The following is a 21,800-nucleotide window of genomic DNA, read 5'->3' on the forward strand; positions in this document are numbered from 1 at the left end:
ATCAGGGCTCTTGTATAAGCAGTGCACCAGCAGGTGGCACTGTTTCTCCATGCTGTCCCTGCAGAGACAGAGGGGTGTGTGTGATGGAGAGAGAGAGAGACGGGAAAGGAGGGCGTGTGTTGCTGAGATCTGCAGTGCTGGTCACTTGGCCTCTCCTGTAGTTTTAACTCCGATCAATGGTTATTACTGTGCCCTTGTACCCGCTCCTCCCCTCTCTTTTCCCACAGAACACAGTCGTGCAGAACACCACTGTGGCACAAAGAACGAGCAAAATCTGACTACATGAGAACAACACCGCCGAGAATCTGCTAATGCGGTGCACCTGCTGTGATCTATTCCTCTGCCTCGCTCCCGCCTCGTTCCTCCAGTGGGGGCCGCTTCAAAAAACAATTGTTAATGATTTTTTGGGGGGTTTTAACACATTTATGGAATGTTCTAGTTGAAAATTCTGATAATAACCCGAGACATGGCTCAAACTCGGACTTTCGTTTCTCAAAACATGGGGATGGATGGATGGATGGTTACATGGATGGATGAACGGAGAGGAAGGTACTGCAGATGCTAAATGAGTGTCAACGTTGAGTCGTGAAATATGTTACACTTCTGAAAATAACCCGAGACTTGGCCCAAACCCTAACTCGTTTCTCAAAACAACGGATGGACGGATTGATTGATGGATGAATGGAAGAATGACTGAAAGACTGCCTGAAAGAATGGATGGATGGATGGATGGATGGATGGATGGATGGATGGATGGATGGATGGATGGATGGATGGATGGATGGATGGATGGCGTTCTCAGTGAAAGGGACTCAGTTATGGAACGCTTTGCCACTGGAGTTAAAGTCCCAATTGGACCTGAGACTTTTCTCACAAGCTGTGGCTGAGGAACAAACAAAAATGTGAACACTGAACTGTGAGGCTGAACTTAGGATGGGAAGTGATCAGATATGTCTTCTCTTCTCTCTTTTTATTGTTGTATCGTTTGATGCTTTTCACTGATTTTTCATTTTTCTGTTCTTTTCTTTTCAAAAGCCTAACCAGGGACGGGGGCTGCAAATTAGCCGATGGGTAGATGGGTTTCCTTGTACTGTCCCTGTCAAATAAACAAATAATAAATTAATAATAAATTAATTAAATGAATGATTGAATGGCTGGGTGGATGGATGGATGGATGGATGGATTAATGAATGGATGAACGGAGAGGAAGGTACAGCAGATGCTAAATGAGTGTCAACGTTAAGTCTTGAAATACATTGGGCCAGATCTTGTGGCGGCGTACGGGAAGGCGCAGGCTCTTGGCGAATTATCTTCTGAGTGGCGGCACTATATGTGCCATTCGCCTCCGCCACCTGTGAGGGGGCGTCACAAGAGGAGGCGACTGCACTGATGGAAACACGGCTGACATTCACTTCCTCGTTTACATTGCGCTGTCTTGCGTTCTTTCTAAAGCCTTAGGCTCTCACAGGTCAAACTAAAAACTTTATTTACCCCATCGTGAGCTAAACCATGTTCACGTCTCGAGAGAAAAAGAGCTACAGCGTCCGCTGTGGCGCGGATCGGCCGCACTCGGCGTGAACGCGAAGCAAAACAAAAGCATATGTTCACCCCACACTCCCACACAACCACTCTCCTGGACGCGGAGTCGATCTGGTTGGAGGAAAATGTGTGTCTCTTATGTTACACTTCAGAATGTTGGGGCTTCTGTTTAGATTAAAAAAGACATAAGTATAAAATTACTCGATATGCTCCTACCGATAATGCACATATACTGTAGATCAGAAGAAAGAGTCCACATACACTGCCACTTGATAGCTCCTGAATGGTTAAGATTGGATCACACGCAGAAGACACTGTTATAAAGTCTACCATCAAAGTAATGATTTAGGACTTCTCCAGCCATAACAAGTCACCCAGCTGATGAAAATACCTCTCCTCCTGTAATAAGCAGCACCTTGCTTCTTGTTATCATGTACAGTGGGGAAAAAAAAGTATTTGGTCAGTTTCCCATAGACTTTCTATTGGATTTTGGCCAAATACTTTTTTTCCCCACTGTATATTTCATTAAAACATGAGAAGTTTTGCTTTGTTTCATTCACGCGCGTTTGAATAACCTTGTATTTTCTGGTGCTGCCTTTCTGTTCACTCGACTTGCTTCTTCCTCCCACTCCAAGCAGCACTTTCCAGTCAACCAACTCTATACAATCAGTCTATACAGTGCACAGCTTTGTTTCCACTGACAAGCATCTAGGCAAAGCAGTAGTTATAACTATTTGCAAATAGGGAGTATCTCTAATGGCAGAGATAGTAATAGTAAAAGAACTGGTGGTAGTACAGTAGTTGTAGTGCAGTAAGAGAGTAAGACAGGAGGGACATGCTCTCCCCAGACCGCTACTGCTGAAGGCGGTGGTTTGCGAGGGGGGGCTGTCCTGTAAACGGTTAATAACACACACAATGCAGCGCAATGTTTAATAAAGATGAAAGAAATAAAACTGTCCCTCCGCTGCTGCAGACACTCGCTACAGATCCAAGATGAGCGGGCGGGGAAAGAGCGGCAGCCTCGGCGTTGGACACCGTTCGAATGCGCAAAGTTATGAAATGTACAGGATTTAAATGATCAGAAACTGTCATATCGGCTGTGGAGGAGTTGCAGAGTTATGCAGCAGTTGCAAGAAAACTGTAGCTTATTGGAACATTTGAGCTACAGCTGCAGGATTCTTGGAGCGGCTGAATTGGAAAAAGAAAAAAAAAGTTGTAAATGTATTTGTAAATTTATAAATGTATGCACTTCTTTCTTTTGGACTGAGCTGTACACGAGGATAGGGATGCACCGATACCAGTATCGGGTATCGGGCCGATACCACATGCTTGTACTCATACTCGTACTCATTTATGAGGTTCCGATACCAGAAACCGATACCATTTGACGTGCGGCCAGCGCAGCTACGAGGCGCAGCTACGAGGCGCAGCTACGAGGCGCAGCTACGAGGCGCAGCTACGAGGCGCAGCTACGAGGCGCAGCTCTCTGCTGAGGAGAGAAAATAGCAACAAACTTGAGAATTCTTTAGTGTAAATACAATGTTCCACATAGAGCTGACTTTATTACAGACTGCGCTCTCTAAATCAGAGTCTGAGCTGGATTTAACCAGAGCTAAATGTTGTTAGAGCTGCAGCGTCTGCAGTGTTTACAAGACACAGGCTAATGCTAACCCGCGGCTAGCAGTTTTCTGACGCCTTTTTATGCCCAGGGGTTTATTCATCTGAAAAACTAACCCAGTGACTAAAAAGTCCTCAGAAAATCCAAATTAAAGAGATGCAGCATGTTTATATTGAGCCAAAATGAGCTGCAGCAGAACAATGAAAATGTTGAAGCTACTGGACAAGTTTCTATAAACACACGAGAGACCATTTAAGTAACATCTCAATACTATTGTTAAATAAAAATACATACATGATTAAAGCACAGGCATTGGGAGCTTTTGGACATGGGCTTTTCTGTCTATGATGGACAGTGCAATTACAATTAAAAATTATATTGAATGAAAATAATATCAATAAATAAATGGCATCAGCACAATTCTAATATAACTGCTCTTAAATGTGTCACCTACTACTTTACTTAAGGAAATGTACATGAGTAAATTTACTAATTACAAACCAATCTGCTGTGAAAAAACTAAGAATGTTGAAGAAAATGCCTTGTACTCGCATCAGTATTCGGTATCGGCGAGTACTTAAATCCAAGTACTCGTATCGGTTTTAGAAAAAGTGGTGTCGGTGCATCCCTACACGAGGAGCGACAATGTAAAAGGAAACACGAGGCTTATTACAACGACCACGGCTGATGCTCTTCATTCATCAGGAGGTGAACACTGACACACGATGGTAACGAATAACGATGTCACCTGAAAACGCAGATCAGACCTGGTGTTGTGGCACTTATGGCATGTGTGGTTTATTTATGGAAAACTGTTTTGGTGTTAGGGGTGTGCGCGTTGATCTACTGTATCAAAGTAAGCCTGTGCATAACCTACGTTCAAACAGACTTTTCAGGGCAATTTCAATTTGACATCGATTCTAAGGAAGAAGACAAGGCCGCGGGATGTAAAGAGGAACATAATGTGAAGGTTGCCACAGAAGAGCAGCTTCGAGTGCTGCTTGTAATGAACCAGTCGGCCTCTTCTTCTTTATTGAATAGGCCACCGTTTTTACATACCGTTAGCCACATAGCATAATTGCCTAACTCATTTTTGTTTTGATTTTGGAAAACATGTAAAAAGACGTTTTATAGGAAACACTGTTTTTCTCTTATTGCCATTTTAACAATACAAAATGACTTAGGCAGTTATGCTATGTGGCTAACGATACTGAGATATGTTCTTACCTTAGCTTTGACGAGTTCTTTAGGACCTGTCTGATCTTCACCCGTGCCTTCAGTCACGTAAACACAGCGCAGACGGCGTTAGCATTTAGCCTCTCCCTCTCTCCTCTATAGCTCCAAAACAGGTCAAGATAGAAGCTACCAAGCTCTTCCACGTTTTCCCTATTTAAATATGGTTACGTGAAGTGTTCCACTACAAAGTACAATTACACAAAATTAAACAATGTGGATTTTCTAAGCGGATAAAAGGCAATTTGGCATCAGCACAGGAAAGTGAAGATTTCTGCACAGTAAAGTGAAGATTACTGCGCGGATTTCGAACTACTCCTGGTATTATTACGCCTTACAATATAGTTCCCCCTTTTATCCGCTTAGAAAATCCACATTGTTTAATCTTGTGTGATTGTACTTTGTAGTGGAACACTTCACGTAACCATATTTAAATAGGGAAAACGTGGAAGAGCTTGGTAGCTTCTATCTTGACCTGTTTTGGAGCTATAGAGGAGAGAGGGAGAGGCTAAATGCTAACGCCGTCTGCGCTGTGTTTACGTGACTGAAGGCACGGGGGAAGATCAGACAGGTCCTAAAGAACTCGTCAAAGCTAAGGTAAGAACATATCTCAGTATGTAAAAACGGTGGCCTATTCCTTTAAATAACGCCCTCTCCCAGTGGCCTTTAGCGCAAAACCTGCACCACATGCAAGATCACGCATGCATCACGTTGCGGACTGCGCCAGTCACAAGATCTGGCCCTGAATCTCCATAAAAACGACACAGAAAACACCCCAAAGCAACAAAATAAAAGATCACACCAACAACGGGGAATAGTTACAATGTGTAGTCGGAGGCACTTCTTATATCTGTAAAACGCTGCATTTGTACAAAGCAAAGTGGCTTTATTTGTGAAGCACAGAAAGATGTTTTGTGCTTTAAACTGAGTTTTACTTGTGTTCTTCCCCCAGGCCGCTCTTCCTACTCTATTCTTTTCAACACTCGTCTTCTCACATTTTCTCTTCTGTCAAGGACAAAAGCTTCTGAAACACTGTGAGTAAAAAAAACAAAAGCACAAATACTTCCTGTCCTCTCCCCTGCTCCCTCTCGCTCCGAATCTTTTCATTTTCTACACAGATACAAGTGCCGGGTCCAGCATGACGGTGACTGGCTCGACAGGACTGGGCAACAGGAGGTTTAATATATTGATCATCTATTAAATCTAACAGACAGAAGACAGTAACAGTAGAATATTTGATTTATTTAGACTGGCAATGGGAAGAACGTTACTTCAATCTATATTACACTATGCTCATGTATGGAAGAGACCCGTTCCTTGGGATAAACCATGGCAAAAACAATATACAAGCCACCATTTTGGGCTAAATGGTTCTGTAATAAATGCAGTTGGAGTGCAGGAAAAATGTGGAGGACATTTAAGAGTTCACATAGATTAACCTTGTGTTGAGCCTGGTAATGACAACTGGAGCAACAAGAACACGGAGTATAATATGTGTATTAATGTGCCCTTAAGTCATAAAAACAAGTGAGTATGGCTGATATTTGGCGTTGGAAACTGAAAGAAATATATGAACGGTAGCTTTGTTACTTGCTTTGTTGGATCTTACAGGAAACTAGGGCTGTGCAATTAATCGAAATTCGAATACGATTTCGATTACAACAGTAAACAATTACAAAATTAGCATAATCGGAAAAAATCGATTATAATTTTTTTTTTCTAATTTTTTTTTTTCTAATTTTTTTTTTTTCACTTTTTTTTTTTTATTTTTTTCAAATTTTTGGATTTTTGTCTTTTTTTTCTGGATTTTTGTCACTTTTTTGCTGGATTTTTGTCTTTTTTTTGATGGATTTTTGTAACTTTTTGCTGGATTTTTGTTATTTTTTTGATGGATTTTTGTCACTTTTTTGCTGGATTTTTGTTATTTTTTTTGCTGGATTTTTGTCTTTTTTTGCTGGATTATTGTCTTTTTTCTGCTGGATTTTTGTCTTTTTTTTGATGGATTTTTGTAACTTTTTGATGGATTTTTGTTATTTTTTTGCTGGATTTTTGTCACTTTTTTGCTGGATTTTTGTCTTTTTTTGCTGGATTATTGTCTTTTTTCTGCTGGATTTTTGTCTTTTTTTTGATGGATTTTTGCAACTTTTTGATGGATTTTTGTTATTTTTTTGATGGATTTTTGTCACTTTTTTGATGGATTTTTGTTATTTTTTTGATGGATTTTTGTCACTTTTTTGCTGGATTTTTGTTCTTTTTTCTGCTGGATTTTTGTCTTTTTTTTGATGGATTTTTGTCTTTTTTTGATGGATTTTTGTCTTTTTCTTCTGGATTTTTGTCACTTTTTTGATGGATTTTCGTTATTTTTTTGCTGGATTTTTGTCTTTTTTTTACTGGATTGTTGTCTTTTTTTGATGGATTTTTGTCACTTTTTTGCTGGATTTTTTTAAAGGAACAAATAATCGTTTGAATAATCGTGATTTCAATTATTACAAAAATAATCGTGATTAATATTTTTTCAATAATCGAGCAGCCCTACAGGAAACAGGACCGTTCTTGTAATAGTGTTTGGTTCTGTTATTATGTGAACAGTTCAAACAGTGGTTGTGAGTTTGGTTTGCGTCAAAAAGCTGTTCTGAAAGGAAACGAGTTCTTTATATTGATTGTACTGTGTGAAATGAAAAGTTTTATCATTTTGATTTGGGGGTAGGCGCTCATAGGCTTTTGCTTCAGCCGACTCTTTTTGAGCAAAATGTATGCTCAAACAAATAAATAAATAAGTTCTTTTACAAATTATGTAACAAAATGCAGGGATTACATACATATAAGTACTGTAGTTTCCGGATTACAAGTCGCTGCTTTGTTGACACGCTCTGAACCATGTGGTTTATACAATGATGCGGCTAATTTACACATTTTTACACGCTAACGCCGTAGAGTTTAGATCTTACGCCCGATATATCATATGGAGGAGTTGACCCGTAGTTCAGCCCTTTATCAAACTTCGACCGATGTTCGACTGCGGCGTGGGGAGGGGGGAGTAAACGTGCATTGGTCACGGCGAGGCCAGCGCTTTCAGACGGACGCTACATCGAGAATATTGCGTTATGTTCGAAGTCTCAGAACAGTTTTAACTCACAGTGGGCTCAAAAAGTAGTTTGAGCCCACTTTTGGTCTTTATCTAGGCTGCGAGCTGAACAGAACTTTAGTTTTCGCTGACGAAGCCTTTTGGATGAGAGGCGAAACGTTCGAGACTTCGACCACTGAGTGCAGAAGACGACTTGAAAACCTTCATTGAAGATAGTTTTATGTCAATTTATTACGTAAAAGTATGAACGTTTGTGGAAAGACGAGCGAGGAGGAGATGAGAATGAAGCGGGAGAGGAGGGACTCTTGTCTATGTTACTGCTCGTACGCCCTGGCCCTGGTGCCGTTGTCATGCTACAACATGACACCTGCGGCTTATAGACAAGTGTGGCCTATATGTACTTTTTTCTTTTTGAATTTAGTTATCTCTTATATTCATGTGTGCTCAATAATCCGGAATTTACGGTAAGTAGTTTGTTCATTACTATTCCCATGGTCTCTCCTGTCCCACTCCCCCCTGGTAGTGTCTGTCCAGATCGAACGGAGGACCCCGGCTGAACGGAGGAATCTTGCCTACTGGAACTGGACACCATGGACTGGACGGTCTCCGATCTTGGCCCGTCTGCTGAGGGTCTATAGCAGGGGTGGGCAAGTTTGTGTCATGGAGGGCCTATTTTCTTCATTGCCAAAATACCAAGGGCCAAAACTCACAATTGTAGCCCAAAGTAAAGCAATTTTTTCTACAAAAATAAGTTTTGCACAAAATATATGACCTAATGGGGTGTTTTGCTGGGAAATGTGAAAATATTGACAATATTTTGCACATTTTAGAGTCCTTTTCACGTACATGTTTCTTCAAAATTCTCTTGGGGGCCAAAGGTTTTATGCTGGAGGGCCAAAGGAGTGGGTCTCTCCTTCTGTGGTTCTCCTCAAGATTTCTCGTTTTTCCCCCTGGGCTTTTGAGTTTTTCCTTGCTGTGATGGAGAGTCTAAAGACGGGGGACATCCATACTCATCGCCACCTGCTGCCAACACTTATTTGGACATAATGTTTGCCTGGATACTTAATTCGCCTGAACTTTACATTGTCCTATTTACTGCTCGGTTTCATTGCCTTAAAGGGACTATAAGGAGTTTACTAAAATGATGTATTTTCCTCCCCTACATGTTCCAGCTATGTCCTAATGTGTAGAATGAGCCCAGACCTGTTCACCACAGACTTTGAAGAAATGTCACTGGTTGGTAAGTGTTAAAGAAAGCAGTCGGGCTGGGCTCGTCTTCCCACTCCATTCTTTTCAATAACCTACTCTTCCCTTCAAGGACAAAAGCTTCAGTGCAAAAAAAACAAATAAAAAAGATTGCAGCCATCTGAGTCTCCTGCACTCCCTCGTCCCCTCTCGCTCTGTCTCCCTTCATCCTCTACATAGACGTCAAGTGACAAGGTCCAGCGTGATGGCGACTTGCTGAGCGGCATTGAATAGCAGCAGGTAGCGAGTCCACAAACATAAAAAAAAAGGAGAGCGAGAGGACATAGACATCAATTGGAGACACTGGCAGGCAGCACTGTTGACAATCTGTCTGACCATCTGTCCGGCGAGTGCATTGACATAACTCTGGCTGAACTTGGGGATAATGTCTTCATGTGTCTGTGCGCTAGAATGAACCATTCTTGTTTAATAGCTCAAATAAAAGATTTGCTGCTTTAACCGGGGCCTGCCAACCACTGATTTAGAGGCTTTATTAGGCGATAAATTTGGCGCTTGATCTGTCGCACTTAGAGAAATATTACAGCGATTATCCCCCGCAGATTCTCGACATATGGACTGTGTTTTATGTCGAGTGCGAGAGAGTTAGCGCACCGGGGTGTCAAAACAGCGTCAGGGAACATTTTCGGTCAAAATCACATTACAATTGAAGTAGTTCTCGTAACTTGAGGGTCCCTAAAATGGCGATCAGTGGTGCCTCAATATTTAAAGGAATAGGCCACCGTTTTTACATACAGAGATATGTTCTTACCTTAGCTTTGACGAGTTCTTTAGGACCTGTCTGATCTTCACCCGTGCCTTCAGTCACGTAAACACAGCGCAGACGGCGTTAGCATTTAGCCCCTCCCTCTCTCCACTATAGCTCCAAAACAGGTCAAGATAGAAGCTACCAAGCTCTTCCACGTTTTCCCTATTTAAATATGTTTACGTGAAGTGTTACACTACAAAGTATAATTACACAAAACTAAACAATGTGGATTTTCTAAGCGGAAAAAAGGGGGACTATATTGTAAGGCGTAATAATACCAGGAGTCAGGGGCGGACTGGGACTGAAAAACAGCCCTGGACTCTGACTAGCCTGGCCCAAATTAGAGTAATTGTGACTTCCACAAATACACATTTTAACCTTTTACCACCCGCCTTAACATGAACGAGTGCATTTTCCCCAGTTCGGCTTTTTTAAATTATTTTTTTGATCGGTATCATCAGCAAAAACAACTGGAAAGGTGGTCGTAGAAACAGAAGCAAAATCATTAATATAAATAATAAATAATAACGGTCCCAAAATTGAACCTTGTGGTACACCATACTCCACGGAATTCCTTTTAGATTCATGTTTTTTTATACTGGGCTTTACCCAAATCTAAAAGCTTCTCGATTGGAGAGCAACAATGTAACACCTCATTTGAAAGCTAAGACCTACAAAAGTGACGGAAACTTTTCGTCACGTCGCCACATTTTTGTCACATTTTTGTTGTTTTTTAAATTATTTTTTCCATCATTTTTTGTTGTGATTTTCTCACGTTTTCCAGGGGTTTTTTGTCCGTGTTTTTCTCATGTTTTTGTTGACTTTTCATCCTCTTTTTCTCGCTATTTTGATGCTTTTCTTTTTAGCTTTTAGATTTGGGTAAAGCTCAGTTGAGGCCGGACCGGTGGCCCTAGAGCCAGTGGCCCTTCTGTGCTCTTCCAGAACGGACATATGGCCAGTCCGCCCCTGCCAGGAGTAGTTTGAAATCTGCGCTGTAATCTTCACTTTACTGTGCGGATGCCAAATTACTCCTGGTAACACTTGTATTACCCCCCACAGGGACTACGGAAAGGATTTATTAAGGTAAACAAGTTACTTAGTACTGCTTTAAAGCACTTTCTCCATATCTGTAAACACAGGTCACGTCAAAAGTCTTCATGAAGTTCAATTGAAGGTTCCATAATGCACCTTTCGGGTTAGATTGGAAAGAGTGTCCTGACAAAGCACCATCGAGCTCTGCCTCCTCGGACAAAAGTAGAAGTAAAAGTAGTAAAAGTACTAGCTTAACCTTGAATATCAACAAAACGGTTTCTATGTTTTTCACAAATCGCTGTAAACCCTCACTATGTGAGACTGGACCAAAAATCACCATTGAAGGTCAAGAAATCTCAAATGTAGACCAAATTAAATATTTAGGAGTCATTCTTGACCCAAATTTAAATTTCAAAAAACATTAAAAAAAAATAACCAATACGTTGAAATTTAACATAGCGAATTTTAGATATATTAGAAACTCTTTGACCATAGATGCTTCTAATCTTTATCTAAATGTGATGATAATCCCGCACTTTCGCTACTGCATGACGAGTTGGTCGCAGGCCTGTAAAACAGCCTTAAGGCCCCTGGAGTCATTGTACAAAAGCTCTCTTAAAGTTCATGACAAAAAATCTCGGTTATATCATCACTGTCATATTCTTAAAAAACATAGTATATTGAGTTTTGAAAACATAATCATATATTCAAATCTCTGTCTGTTGTTCAAGATAATTAATGGTACTGCAGCTCCTCCATTAAAAAAGTTTATTTCACTGAGCTCAGAAATGTCATCTCGAGCCACTCGGTCGACTGTTGGGGGCGAGTGTAGGACCCCCCAGTGTAAATCCGCAGCTCCGCTTTCTCCAGTGTGGCATCAAACAGTGGAATATGTTGCCAACAGAGCTGACCACATGTGTAAATTTTAACACTTTTTCACACCAGGCTAAAAAATGGCTTATTTTAAAACAAACTTGTTCCCATAATGTCCTGTAATTGGTGTATGTGTGCAACAGTGTGCAATTTAATGCTTTGGAATGAATGAAGTGTGTGTTGATTTTAATGCTGTTTTTGGGGAAATGTATTATTCTGTATTAGTATTTTTATGACTTTGTTGACATCAGTCTGCCCAGGGACTGCAGGTGGAAATTAGCACAAGTGCTATAACCTGGTACAATGCATCTCTCCCTTTGAGGTTAATGTATATTGTACACTGTCCCTGTTCAAATAAATAAATAAACTAGTGCAACAAGCTAGTACCAGGTGACCAGGTGACCAGGCACAGTGAATGTCTCTCTTCCAGGATCAGGATGTAAGCTGTAATAGTAGAAGTAGTAGTTTTGTGCCATATTTTTAGAAGAATCCCCAACTTTCCTCAGGTTAGATTGGTTTGCCGGCATAGAGAGGACCCTGACCTGGCTCGGCTGGAGTCCGGCTCTCAGAATAATAGCGGTGACAGAAGGAGAAGCAGTGGTTATGTGATGCAATATTATTTTCTAACCCAGTAGCGAAAGTGAAATGGATTATTTTTGTGGCACGAGGCCCACATTTATCCCAAGGTTGAACAGGTTTGCGAACACGGCGCGTCCTGACCTGGCACAGTCGAGGTCCGCCTCTCGGGACATGGTGATGTTGGTGAGATTTTGCTGCAGGACGAAGATGTTGCGGCACATCTTCTTAATGCCCGACTCGCTGATGCGCTTGAAGTACTGCGCTCCGTTTATCAGGATACACGAGATGAGGTGGCCCAGACCTGGAAATATATACAAGACCGGGTCAGTTAAAGAGGACATATTATGCTTGTGAGGCTTAAAAACATTCTTTTGGGGATGGCATGGATATTTTATGTTTTATAACTTGAAATAATGAGGTGCTTGCCTGGAGCAACCCCTGCAAGCATAAGCGGGAATGACTTAGCAAAAAGAAACTTTCTTTTTCATGCAACAACGACGGCCACGGTGCCAAACTGCTCAGAACTGATCCAATGCTGGATTACGGCTCTAAAACAATTTTTTTTTATTATGACCCAAGGCAACCAAACAAGAACAGAGCGGGACACTTAACATAGAAATGTCCACAGTGATTTGAGAGGTATTTAAATGAGATGCTCTTCCAGTCAATACTGATTGTTTTTGTGAACACTACAACCACCGCACCGCTGTCTACCCTTAACCGCCCAAAGTGTTTTTTAATCTCAACGGGATTTTTCTGGTTAAAGCAGAACTAACTCATGCCTAGAGGTCATAAGCATGTTACGTTTTTTTACTCATTAATGGTCCGTGGGAGTAAATACTACGCTGATAGAAAAGAGGGAGAGAGGGACATTGTACATCTTATTACACAATGGAGATCATTTTTTTCACTCAAACGTGGCTGTAAATACTGTTTAAGTGGCGCTAGCCCGCAGTTAGCTTTGCCCGTTAGCTTCTTCTTCGTGATTCCATTAGTGTGTATTGGTGGCTTCGACCCGGTGCAGGAAAGTTGCAATTTTCTCGTTAGAGACACCAGGGGGAGATGAAAAAAACCCAATCATCCCATTAACACTTAGAGCTGCTTTAAATGATAAACAGTCTCAATTAAAATATTGCCTTTTCCACCTGCATTAGGCACTCAAAGCACTTAAAGGGACTAAACGGATTTTAAAAATGTTAAAGAGGGGGTATTCTGCTTTTTTCAGTCCCACAGCACCAGTCTATATCACACTACAATGATGACCAAACCTTCTGTTGGTCTGTAAATGCAGTAAATTAGAATCACTGCCTTGTATAAAATGTCTCTCTCAAAATGGCTGTAGTGAATGTCTTGAAATAGGCCTCTGTCTCTTTAAGAACCTCTGACTCTTTCCGACACGCCCCCTCCACACGCTGTCTGTGGCATCAGTGGGGAGGGGGTTCTGCTGAGGAGCAGTGGTTGGTTACTCGGCTGGTGACGAAAGCTCGGAGGCGTCTCCAGGAGGTGGGGGCGTTCCTAGGAGGACTCAGGCAAACCTATCCCTAAAATGGCCGCCATCAGAGTTTTTACAGATTACTCAAAAATACGTGAATGTGCCAAGGCAACATTTCAGGCATGTTTTTAATGAGGGAGTGACATAATAACATGATGTAAGGCTTGAAAAAGTCGATTTTGCATAATACCCCCCTTTAAAAGTATGTATTTTCCTCCCCCTACATGTTCCAGCCATGTCCTAATGTGTAGAATGAGCCCAGGCCTGTTCACTGCCTCTAAAATCCTGCACTGTCACTCAAAACGGTGTTAATTCGGGTCCAAAGTGCCGTCATGCACGAGCTTAATATAGCAGGTGCAGTTACGCCTAAAACCTGAGGTGGCAGCAGTGAGTATAAAAATTACCAGCTTGCATCTAGTCCCTTTAATAAAGGTTAAATTAAAAAAATGAAAACTCAAGTAAAGACAAAATACAAAATGTTCTAATATATTGTTACAATTCATATTTACAAACATATCACTTTGAAAGAACAAAGATTCTGATTATAAAGGTATTTATAACTTTTGTTGTGCGAAACATATTACACATACAGCTTACCCGTATTTGTGTGGAAATTTAAAAAAAAACTAAAACATTACAGTAATATTTTACCTTCAAAGATGTACTGGAACTTGTGCTGCTGTAGCGCTGCCCCCATGGCCTCCTCAATGGCTGAGATGTCTTTGTTGAGCTTCACCACTAGGGGGTCGTAGTCCATGCTCTCCACGTTCGCCACAATGGCATAATTCCCCTGTTTGGTCAGCGGGATGAGGTAATGGAAGCAATGCACCCTGAAAAATAAAAGAACCCCAAATATTAATACAAACAAATATAGTTTAAAGGGGCTGGAAGCAAGTTCGCCATTTTATACTCACTACTCCCACCTCAGGCCATATGTGTAACTGCACCTTCTATATTAAGCTCGTGCATGACGGCAATTCGGGCCGAAGTGACACATTTTTGAGTGACCGTACAGGATTTTAGAGGCAGTTGTGGTGAACAGGTCTGAGCTCATTCTACACATTAGGACATGGCGGGAACATGTAGGGGGAGGAAAATACTTAATTTTAACATTTTTAAACTCCTTATAGTCCCTTTAAGGGCCAGATCTCTTGGCGGCGCACGGGGCGGCGCAGGCTCTTGACGAATTAATTTCCGATTCAATGACCTGTCAATGGCATCAACACTGCGAACATCTGTGAACACTGAGGAAATACTACAGTAACGGCTCAGCTCTGTCACATGTTGTAGCCACGGTTTGGAGAGTGGTTCAGGGCTTACACTTGGACTAGTCGGAGCTGAGCTGTTGAAGCTAAATGCTAACCGGTAGCATGCTAGCACTGACTCACTGGTTTCTTCACATAAACGTGCGTCTCTGGGGTCGTGTTTTTACTGTTACCTTCTTGAGCAATGATTATGAGTACATTAAAATGCCAGTGTCCATCAGATGTCTTTCATTTACATCCTTTTATTATTCCATAAAGGAGCTAATGGTGACCTTAGAAAGTCCCAGCGACTTGCTCTATGTAGTTTAGTCCATATTGAATTAGCTGCTGTAATTATAGGGTGTTCCCTTTTTTCGGGGGGGGGGGGACTTCACCCCAAATAGTGTCAACCAGGGAGATACTCCTCCATTAACCTCACACTCTAGCTGGAACCAAGTCGGTTTGTTTGATAGCTTAAAATTGGGTAACCAAGCTCTCAATTGTTTCACGCTCAAAACCCAATAATACCATTTGAAATTAGGCAGTGCAAAACCTCCTCTTTCAACACTTGTTTGTAATTTCTTCAAGCTTAAACGGTGATGTGACCTGCCCCAAAGAAAGTCTAAAATCAAATGATCTAGATCCTTAATAAAAGAGTCTTTGATATACAGAGGAATATAAAATATAATTGGTGCTATCATCATCTTTATAGAGTTAATTTTTCCCCACAATGAGAGGTGAATTTTAGACCATCTACCAAAATATGTCTTAATTTTTTCAAGTAAGGGCCCTATATTCTTTGCAACCATATCAATATAATCAGAGGTAATATGTATCCCAGGGTATTTGATACTTTTAGGAGACCAGCGAAATTTCCACTTTTTGAATAAAGACGAGGGACAGTGTCCTGACATAGGCAATGCTTCCGATTTATCCCAATTAACACGGTATTTCATTTACATCCTGAGTAGAGATATTGTTGCATGCTGTAGTGCTGCATAATTCTACTTCGGTATTGGAAAATGTCCATAACAACAAAAGTCACATGACTGCAAGGCATGTATAGACTTTTTAATAATTCCCTCCTTACAATTTCTGCACTCCAAACTTCAGTTTTGCTTCGACTGCCAAAACTTGAAGTTAATTTACCACATCATGAGCTTTCTCCCCCTCCGATCCCTAATAGCCCTCCATCATCCCTTCTCCGCGCTCTGGTCCCCCCTTTGTATACGACACCATTCCCCCGGAGATCATTGTGTAGCTTATGCAATATTGTTTATGATTTTAGTAGAAAAACCCTCCCTCAGGCTGGTGTGTATAGCTCTATGTTACACTCCATTGACTCTCCCCATCTCGCGAATTTCCCCTGATAGTGGTAGCGACTAAATGAAGCCATAAGGAGAAAAAAAGAGGGTGAGGAGGAAAAAAATCAGGTATAAGGAGAGGGATCTTGTGGGGGGGGAGTAGAGGAAAGTTCAAGTGGTGAGGGTGTTAAGGTACAGTAGTTAAGAGCGAGGAATGATTGAAATGCAATAGGTCAAAGTGAGATGGAGGTGCAGTGAATGGCTGTAGTCGTTTGCCGGTTTGCCTTAAGGGGGGAAAAGCCATCCGCCCGTGACGTTTTACACCCCTCACGGTTTGCCCCTGTGATTGCCGTATTATAGGACTATTGACTCCTCGCGTCTAGACAGAAATTAACCTTTTATGGAGCGATGAGGAAATGCAGAGGCGCAGCCATATCACACTTTGGGGTTAGAGTGCAAATAATAAAGAACTGCTGACGTGAAAAATCTATGGGTTGTACAGTAATAGGGGAAGGGTGTATATATATATGGCCTCGGTGACTGAATAAACAGTATTGTCTGCGTTTGGGTAGCTGGGGAACGCACATTGAGGCTGGTTTGTAGAAATAACTCCGAATCAAAGCAAAAACCAATGTAAACAAAAAAGTCCATGAAGCCCAGACTCATTTAGAAAATATTTAGAGGAAGATGAATACATTCTGAGCACTACCAACATAAAACTGTCAATATCGCTGCGCTGAACTTCAATAATTCAAGCTGAAATTCTCATGAAATGTCCATTTGTTTGATAATCCGGTATCTACAAAGCACAGACTAACGGGAAGTATATTAGGCAGTCAAGGGTCGCGGGAAATAAAGCCTCTGTACTGTAAACTACAGGAAACTACTGTGTTCTAAATGCCAAAAAACACAGACTTATATGAAAGTTGCAGTTCAAATAAATATAAGTATCAAAATGTGACTTTTTCAAGCTTTCCATCATGTTATTATGTCATTCCCTCATTAAAAACATGCCTGAAGTGTTGCCTTGGCACATTCACGTATTTTTGAGTAATCTGTAAAAACTCTGATGGCGGCCATTTTAGGGATAGCTTTGCCTGAGTCCTCCTAGGAACGCCCCCACCTCCTGGAGACGCCTCCGAGCTTCCGTCACCAGCCGAGTAACCAACCACTGCTCCTCAGCAGAACCCCCTCCCCACTGATGCCACAGACAGCGTGTGGAGGGGGCGTGTCGGAAAGGCTCAGAGGTTCTTAAAGAGACAGAGGGCTATTTCAAGACATTCACTACAGCCATTTTGAGAGAGCCATTTTATACAAGGCATTTATTCTAATTTACTGCATTTACAGACCAACAGAAGGTTTGGTCATCATTGTAGTGTGATATAGACTGGTGCTGTGTGATTGAAAAAAGCATAATACCCCCTCTTTAAAGAGACAGGTTGGCCATTTTTATACTCACTACTGCCACCTCAGGTCATACGCGTAACTGCAGGCTCTATATAAAGATTGAGAAAATTGAGATTTGCTTTCCTCTTTGAACACATCATCAGGGCAGCGTGTGGAGGGGAAAGCCAGGTGAAGGGAGGTGAGTGCAGAACATAATAGCTCCCGGAGAATAGCAGGAGGCAACTTTAAGTGCTTTAAATGTGATATTTTCAGATTTTTATAGGAAATTGTTGGTTCTAGAAGTATTGTTATGGATACAATACGACAAAGAATTCTCCTGGACCAAGTCAGAGAGTTGTTCTGGGTTAAGGGCATGAAGCACAAAGAAAAAAAATGAATTAAAGGTGCACTGTGCAACTTTTTAAGTGAAAAAAAAAAAAAAAAGACCTTTCAGTGACTCAGTGGCATTATGGCTGCAGCTTGGCACCTTTGCTTTCCCTCACAGTCGACTTTATGACGATCCAGGATCACTTGTTTTTAGGGGTTTGTACCAGAAACTTGCCAGAAACCCCAAAACAATTGATTCTGGAGCATCGTAGAGGCCACTGTGAGGGAAAGCAAAGGTGTCAAGCTGCACCTATACAGCCAGTAAAAGGTCAAATATATTACTAATATACTATACTAATATTTTTCCACATAAAACATTACATAGTACATCTTTAAAAGGACTACACAGAGTTTCAAAATGTTAAAGTTATGCATTTTCCTCCTCCTACATGTTCCATCCATGTCCTAATGTGTAGAATGAGCCCAGACCTGTTCACCACAACTGCCTCTAAAATCATGAACTGTCACCAAAAAAGTTGTTAATTCGGGTCCGAAGTGCCGTCATGCACGGGCTTAATATAGAAGCTGCAGTTACTCGTATGACCTGAGGTGGCAGCAGTGAGTACAAAATGGCCAACTTGCATCTAGCCCCTTTAATGTCGATTTACTAAGAAACACACTTAATCTGCATTTGACCTTCATTTACCAGAAAAATCCCTAAAAGATTCAGACTCTTTTCCAGAAAAGACCCCATTTTGCATGTTTTTTTTTTTCAAAACTGGCAAAACTCTAAGGCTGTATCCGAATGTCCACACTATTCCCTATATAGTGACTATATGGTGCTCATGCCATTTTGTAGGGGTGTCCGAATGTCCAGAGAGAAAAAAGTAGTGCACTCGAAATTTCCCACAATGCATCTCGAAAAGTAGTGAGAATCGATGGTCTCTAAACGGGTCAATATAGACCACAATGCATTGCGAGAGTCGGAGAAGAGCCTGACAGAGACAGGTCTTTGAACTAAACAACACGACTGAAGTAAATCAGCTGTTTCAGTCGTGTGTTTGTTTTTCTCATGAATAAACGACCTAAATATAACCGGTTACGGTGAAAAGATGCTAACGCTAGCTGCTAACCTTTAGCTTGCGCTGTTAAATGACCGACAGCTTCCTCTCGAATAATCCAAGCCATTCATGTAAAATCCATGTGAAGTAAAAGCGTATCTGTCTCGTATTAATCATAAATATTCCACTGTCTCTGAGTTTGTTTTTTATCACAGAAATACTTTATTCCAGGAGTTTCGCAAACTTTTAGCAGATGTTGTCACTCAATCTGCTGGAGCTTCGGACACCGGGCTCTGACCGACTTTCGGCGTCTCTGAGCTCACGCTGGGGTGATTTATTATTATTTTTTTGCTTTTTTGTGATGATAGTAACGCCTGTAAAAATGACAAAACAGTTGTTCTGTTTCATAAAATAAACGTTTGTAACAATAAATAAATTCAGATAAAAAAATAAAAAAAAAACATATCTGCAGCCGCAGCGCACGTGACGTCACGCAGCGCGGAGAAAGTCGTGGCTTGTGTCCGAATCGCCAACAGTATCAGTGACTATATAGTCGACTATATAGTGCGGGCCTATGTAGTGAATGAGGGGTTAGGGACTAGTGTGGACATTCGGATACAGCCTAAGACACTGGAACATGCAAACTTCACACAGAAATACCCCACTCGGCCAACAATGTAATCTAGGACCTTTGAATGTACCACCACTACTGCCACCTCAGGTCAGACGTGTAACTGCAGCTTCTATAAGAAGCTCGTGCATGACGAAGCTTCGGATCAGAAAATACAACTTCTTGAGTGACAGGATTTTAGAGGCAGTTGTGGTGAACAGGTCTGAGCTCATTCTACACATTAGGACATGGCTAGAACATGTAGGGGGAGGAGAACACATAGTTTTTACATTTTTAAACTCTGTATAGTCCCTTTAACAAAGCGGACGGAGTCTGATGGATCAATAAATGTGAAGTGGCCTAAAAAAGTAGATCATATTCCCACCAAACATCTATTTTATGTATTTGATGTTTTGTTTTCCTTTTGTTTTTTATAGTTATAAGAGGCATGACTCTACTTCTGCTTTGTCCTCATGTTTTCTGAGATTCTGTGAAACAATTTCTAACAGTATTTCAGAAAGTTCTACATAAAAATCATTATAATCACAGCTCACCCAGTGCCTTTTCACCTGCATATAGACGTAAGTAGACATCGAATAATAGAAGCTTTCAAATGCCTCAAAGTGAAATCTCTTTCTTCACCTGACTTCCAAGTGCAGCGCCAGCAGGCAGCGGTTGCCGATGTCCTGGAAGGCCCTGGTCAGGTCACTCAGAGTCTGAAGGATCTGCTCCCTGCTGCGCTCACTCTCCCCGACCACCTGGCAATCAGCGGGGCCGCCACCTGGATGGAAGCAAACGAGAGCGACATTAAAAACCAGGCTCGAAACAGCAAGTTCAGTCAGTTAAAGTTCACTGTTTGCATTGATGGAAAAAAAAAAACACCATCAGCGGAGGCACAGCTTTTCATTCATCCTGCGACAAAAAAAAATCACATCACATACATTTACAGATCTGTGCTTAAGAGGTGCACTGGGGAGAGCATGGAACACAAGCGGCAGCCTGATTGTATAAAAGTGTTTACGGCGTATACTTTAGCTGCATTACTTTAGAAACCAACTATGTCTTTACAAAACTACTTACATGTACTTTTCTGCTAATTCAATAACTCACTGTGTTTAGTGCGTCTACTTTGCAGCAAACTCTACTTCATCATCCACATGGCATTTTCCACTGACATATTCAGGGCACACGAGTGCTTTTAACACACTAGAGCAGGGGTAGGCAACGTCAGGCCCGGGTGCCAAAACCGGCCCTCAATCATCAATCTGTGGCCCTTGAGATGATTTTGAGAAATATTCTGACTCGAATCAGAGGTCAAATCCCTGTTAAAGTACTCTAGCAATATGGAAAATACTGTCAATTCCTTAAAATGTCTCAGCAAAGCATAATCCTAAAAGAATCATCATCTAAAGGAAGAAATTACTTAAATCTACTTGAATTAGGAGATCAAATCTAAAGTAGATTTGTTCTGGCCTTAGAGCAGATTAAACCTATTCTTGCACAACTTTTTCTTAATTCAGATTATTTTGTATAATGTCAAGTGAAAAATAAATATTTTTTTACAGTAAAAGTGAATTTTTCTGATTTCCAGTGGGATTTCTGTTGCGATAGCGTTTTTATCTGATCTTAGATTAGTTCAAACCGACTCAAATTTAACATAAACATTTTTTTATTCAAGCGAATTTAAGTAATTTATCTCATTTAAGACATTTTTCCGGTGTGTATGATGTACAACACTGGCATATGTGGAAAGTGATGCTTTACTTCAATTGCTTCAAGTGGAAGAAGAAAACCGGCCCTCCACCGAGCAAACTTGCCGACCCCTGCACGAGAGTAACTTCCTATACTCCGAGTCTTTCAGAGGGCTCTATACAACAAGCAATCTTTTTAATCTTGATTGGACTTCATTGGGAATATCTTAGGTTCTTGAGTCATCTTCTGCACTCTGTAGTTGAAGTGTGGAACCTTCACCTCTCATCCAAAAGGCTTCGTCAGCGAACAAGGGTTCAGCTCAGCCCGCAGACCAGATATAGACCACAGGGAGGAGTTCATCTTGGCTCAGTCCCTCCCGTCTATCCATGCCTTTCAGTCATGTGACCACTGTAATTATGGTGGCCATTTTGAATACCAAAGTAGAATTACACAGTACTACAACATGTAAAGATATCTCTACATAGGATGAAAATGAAAGACAACTGATTGACAGCGGCATTTTAATGTACTCGTAATCATTACTCAAGAAGAAAACAGTTAAAACACGGCCCCAGAGACGCACGTTTATGTGAAGAAACCAGTGAGTCAGGATTTAAGATGTTAGCATGCTACTGGTTAGCATTGAGCTTCAACAGCTCAGCTCCGACCTCTCCAAGAGAAAGCCCTGAACCAAACTCCAAACCTTGGCTACAA

At 41.2% G+C, this 21,800-nt stretch overlaps 1 protein-coding gene across 1 annotated transcript in view; it reads right to left on the minus strand.

The window, feature by feature from the left end:
• The window catches only part of exoc4 (exocyst complex component 4), a 362,908-nt gene that overhangs the window by 32,582 nt on the left and 308,526 nt on the right, over positions 1-21,800 (minus strand). The window contains exons 17-19 of the mRNA XM_079552397.1: positions 20,037-20,175; positions 14,114-14,292; positions 12,112-12,271 (exon numbers count right to left, since the gene is read on the minus strand). Of these exons, the coding sequence (XP_079408523.1) occupies positions 12,112-12,271; positions 14,114-14,292; positions 20,037-20,175 (478 nt within the window). The remainder of the gene's footprint in view (positions 1-12,111; positions 12,272-14,113; positions 14,293-20,036; positions 20,176-21,800) is intronic.

Source organism: Gobius niger, assembly GCF_951799975.1.
Source record: "Gobius niger genome assembly, chromosome: 2".
NCBI classification, from domain to species: Eukaryota; Metazoa; Chordata; class Actinopteri; order Gobiiformes; family Gobiidae; genus Gobius; species Gobius niger.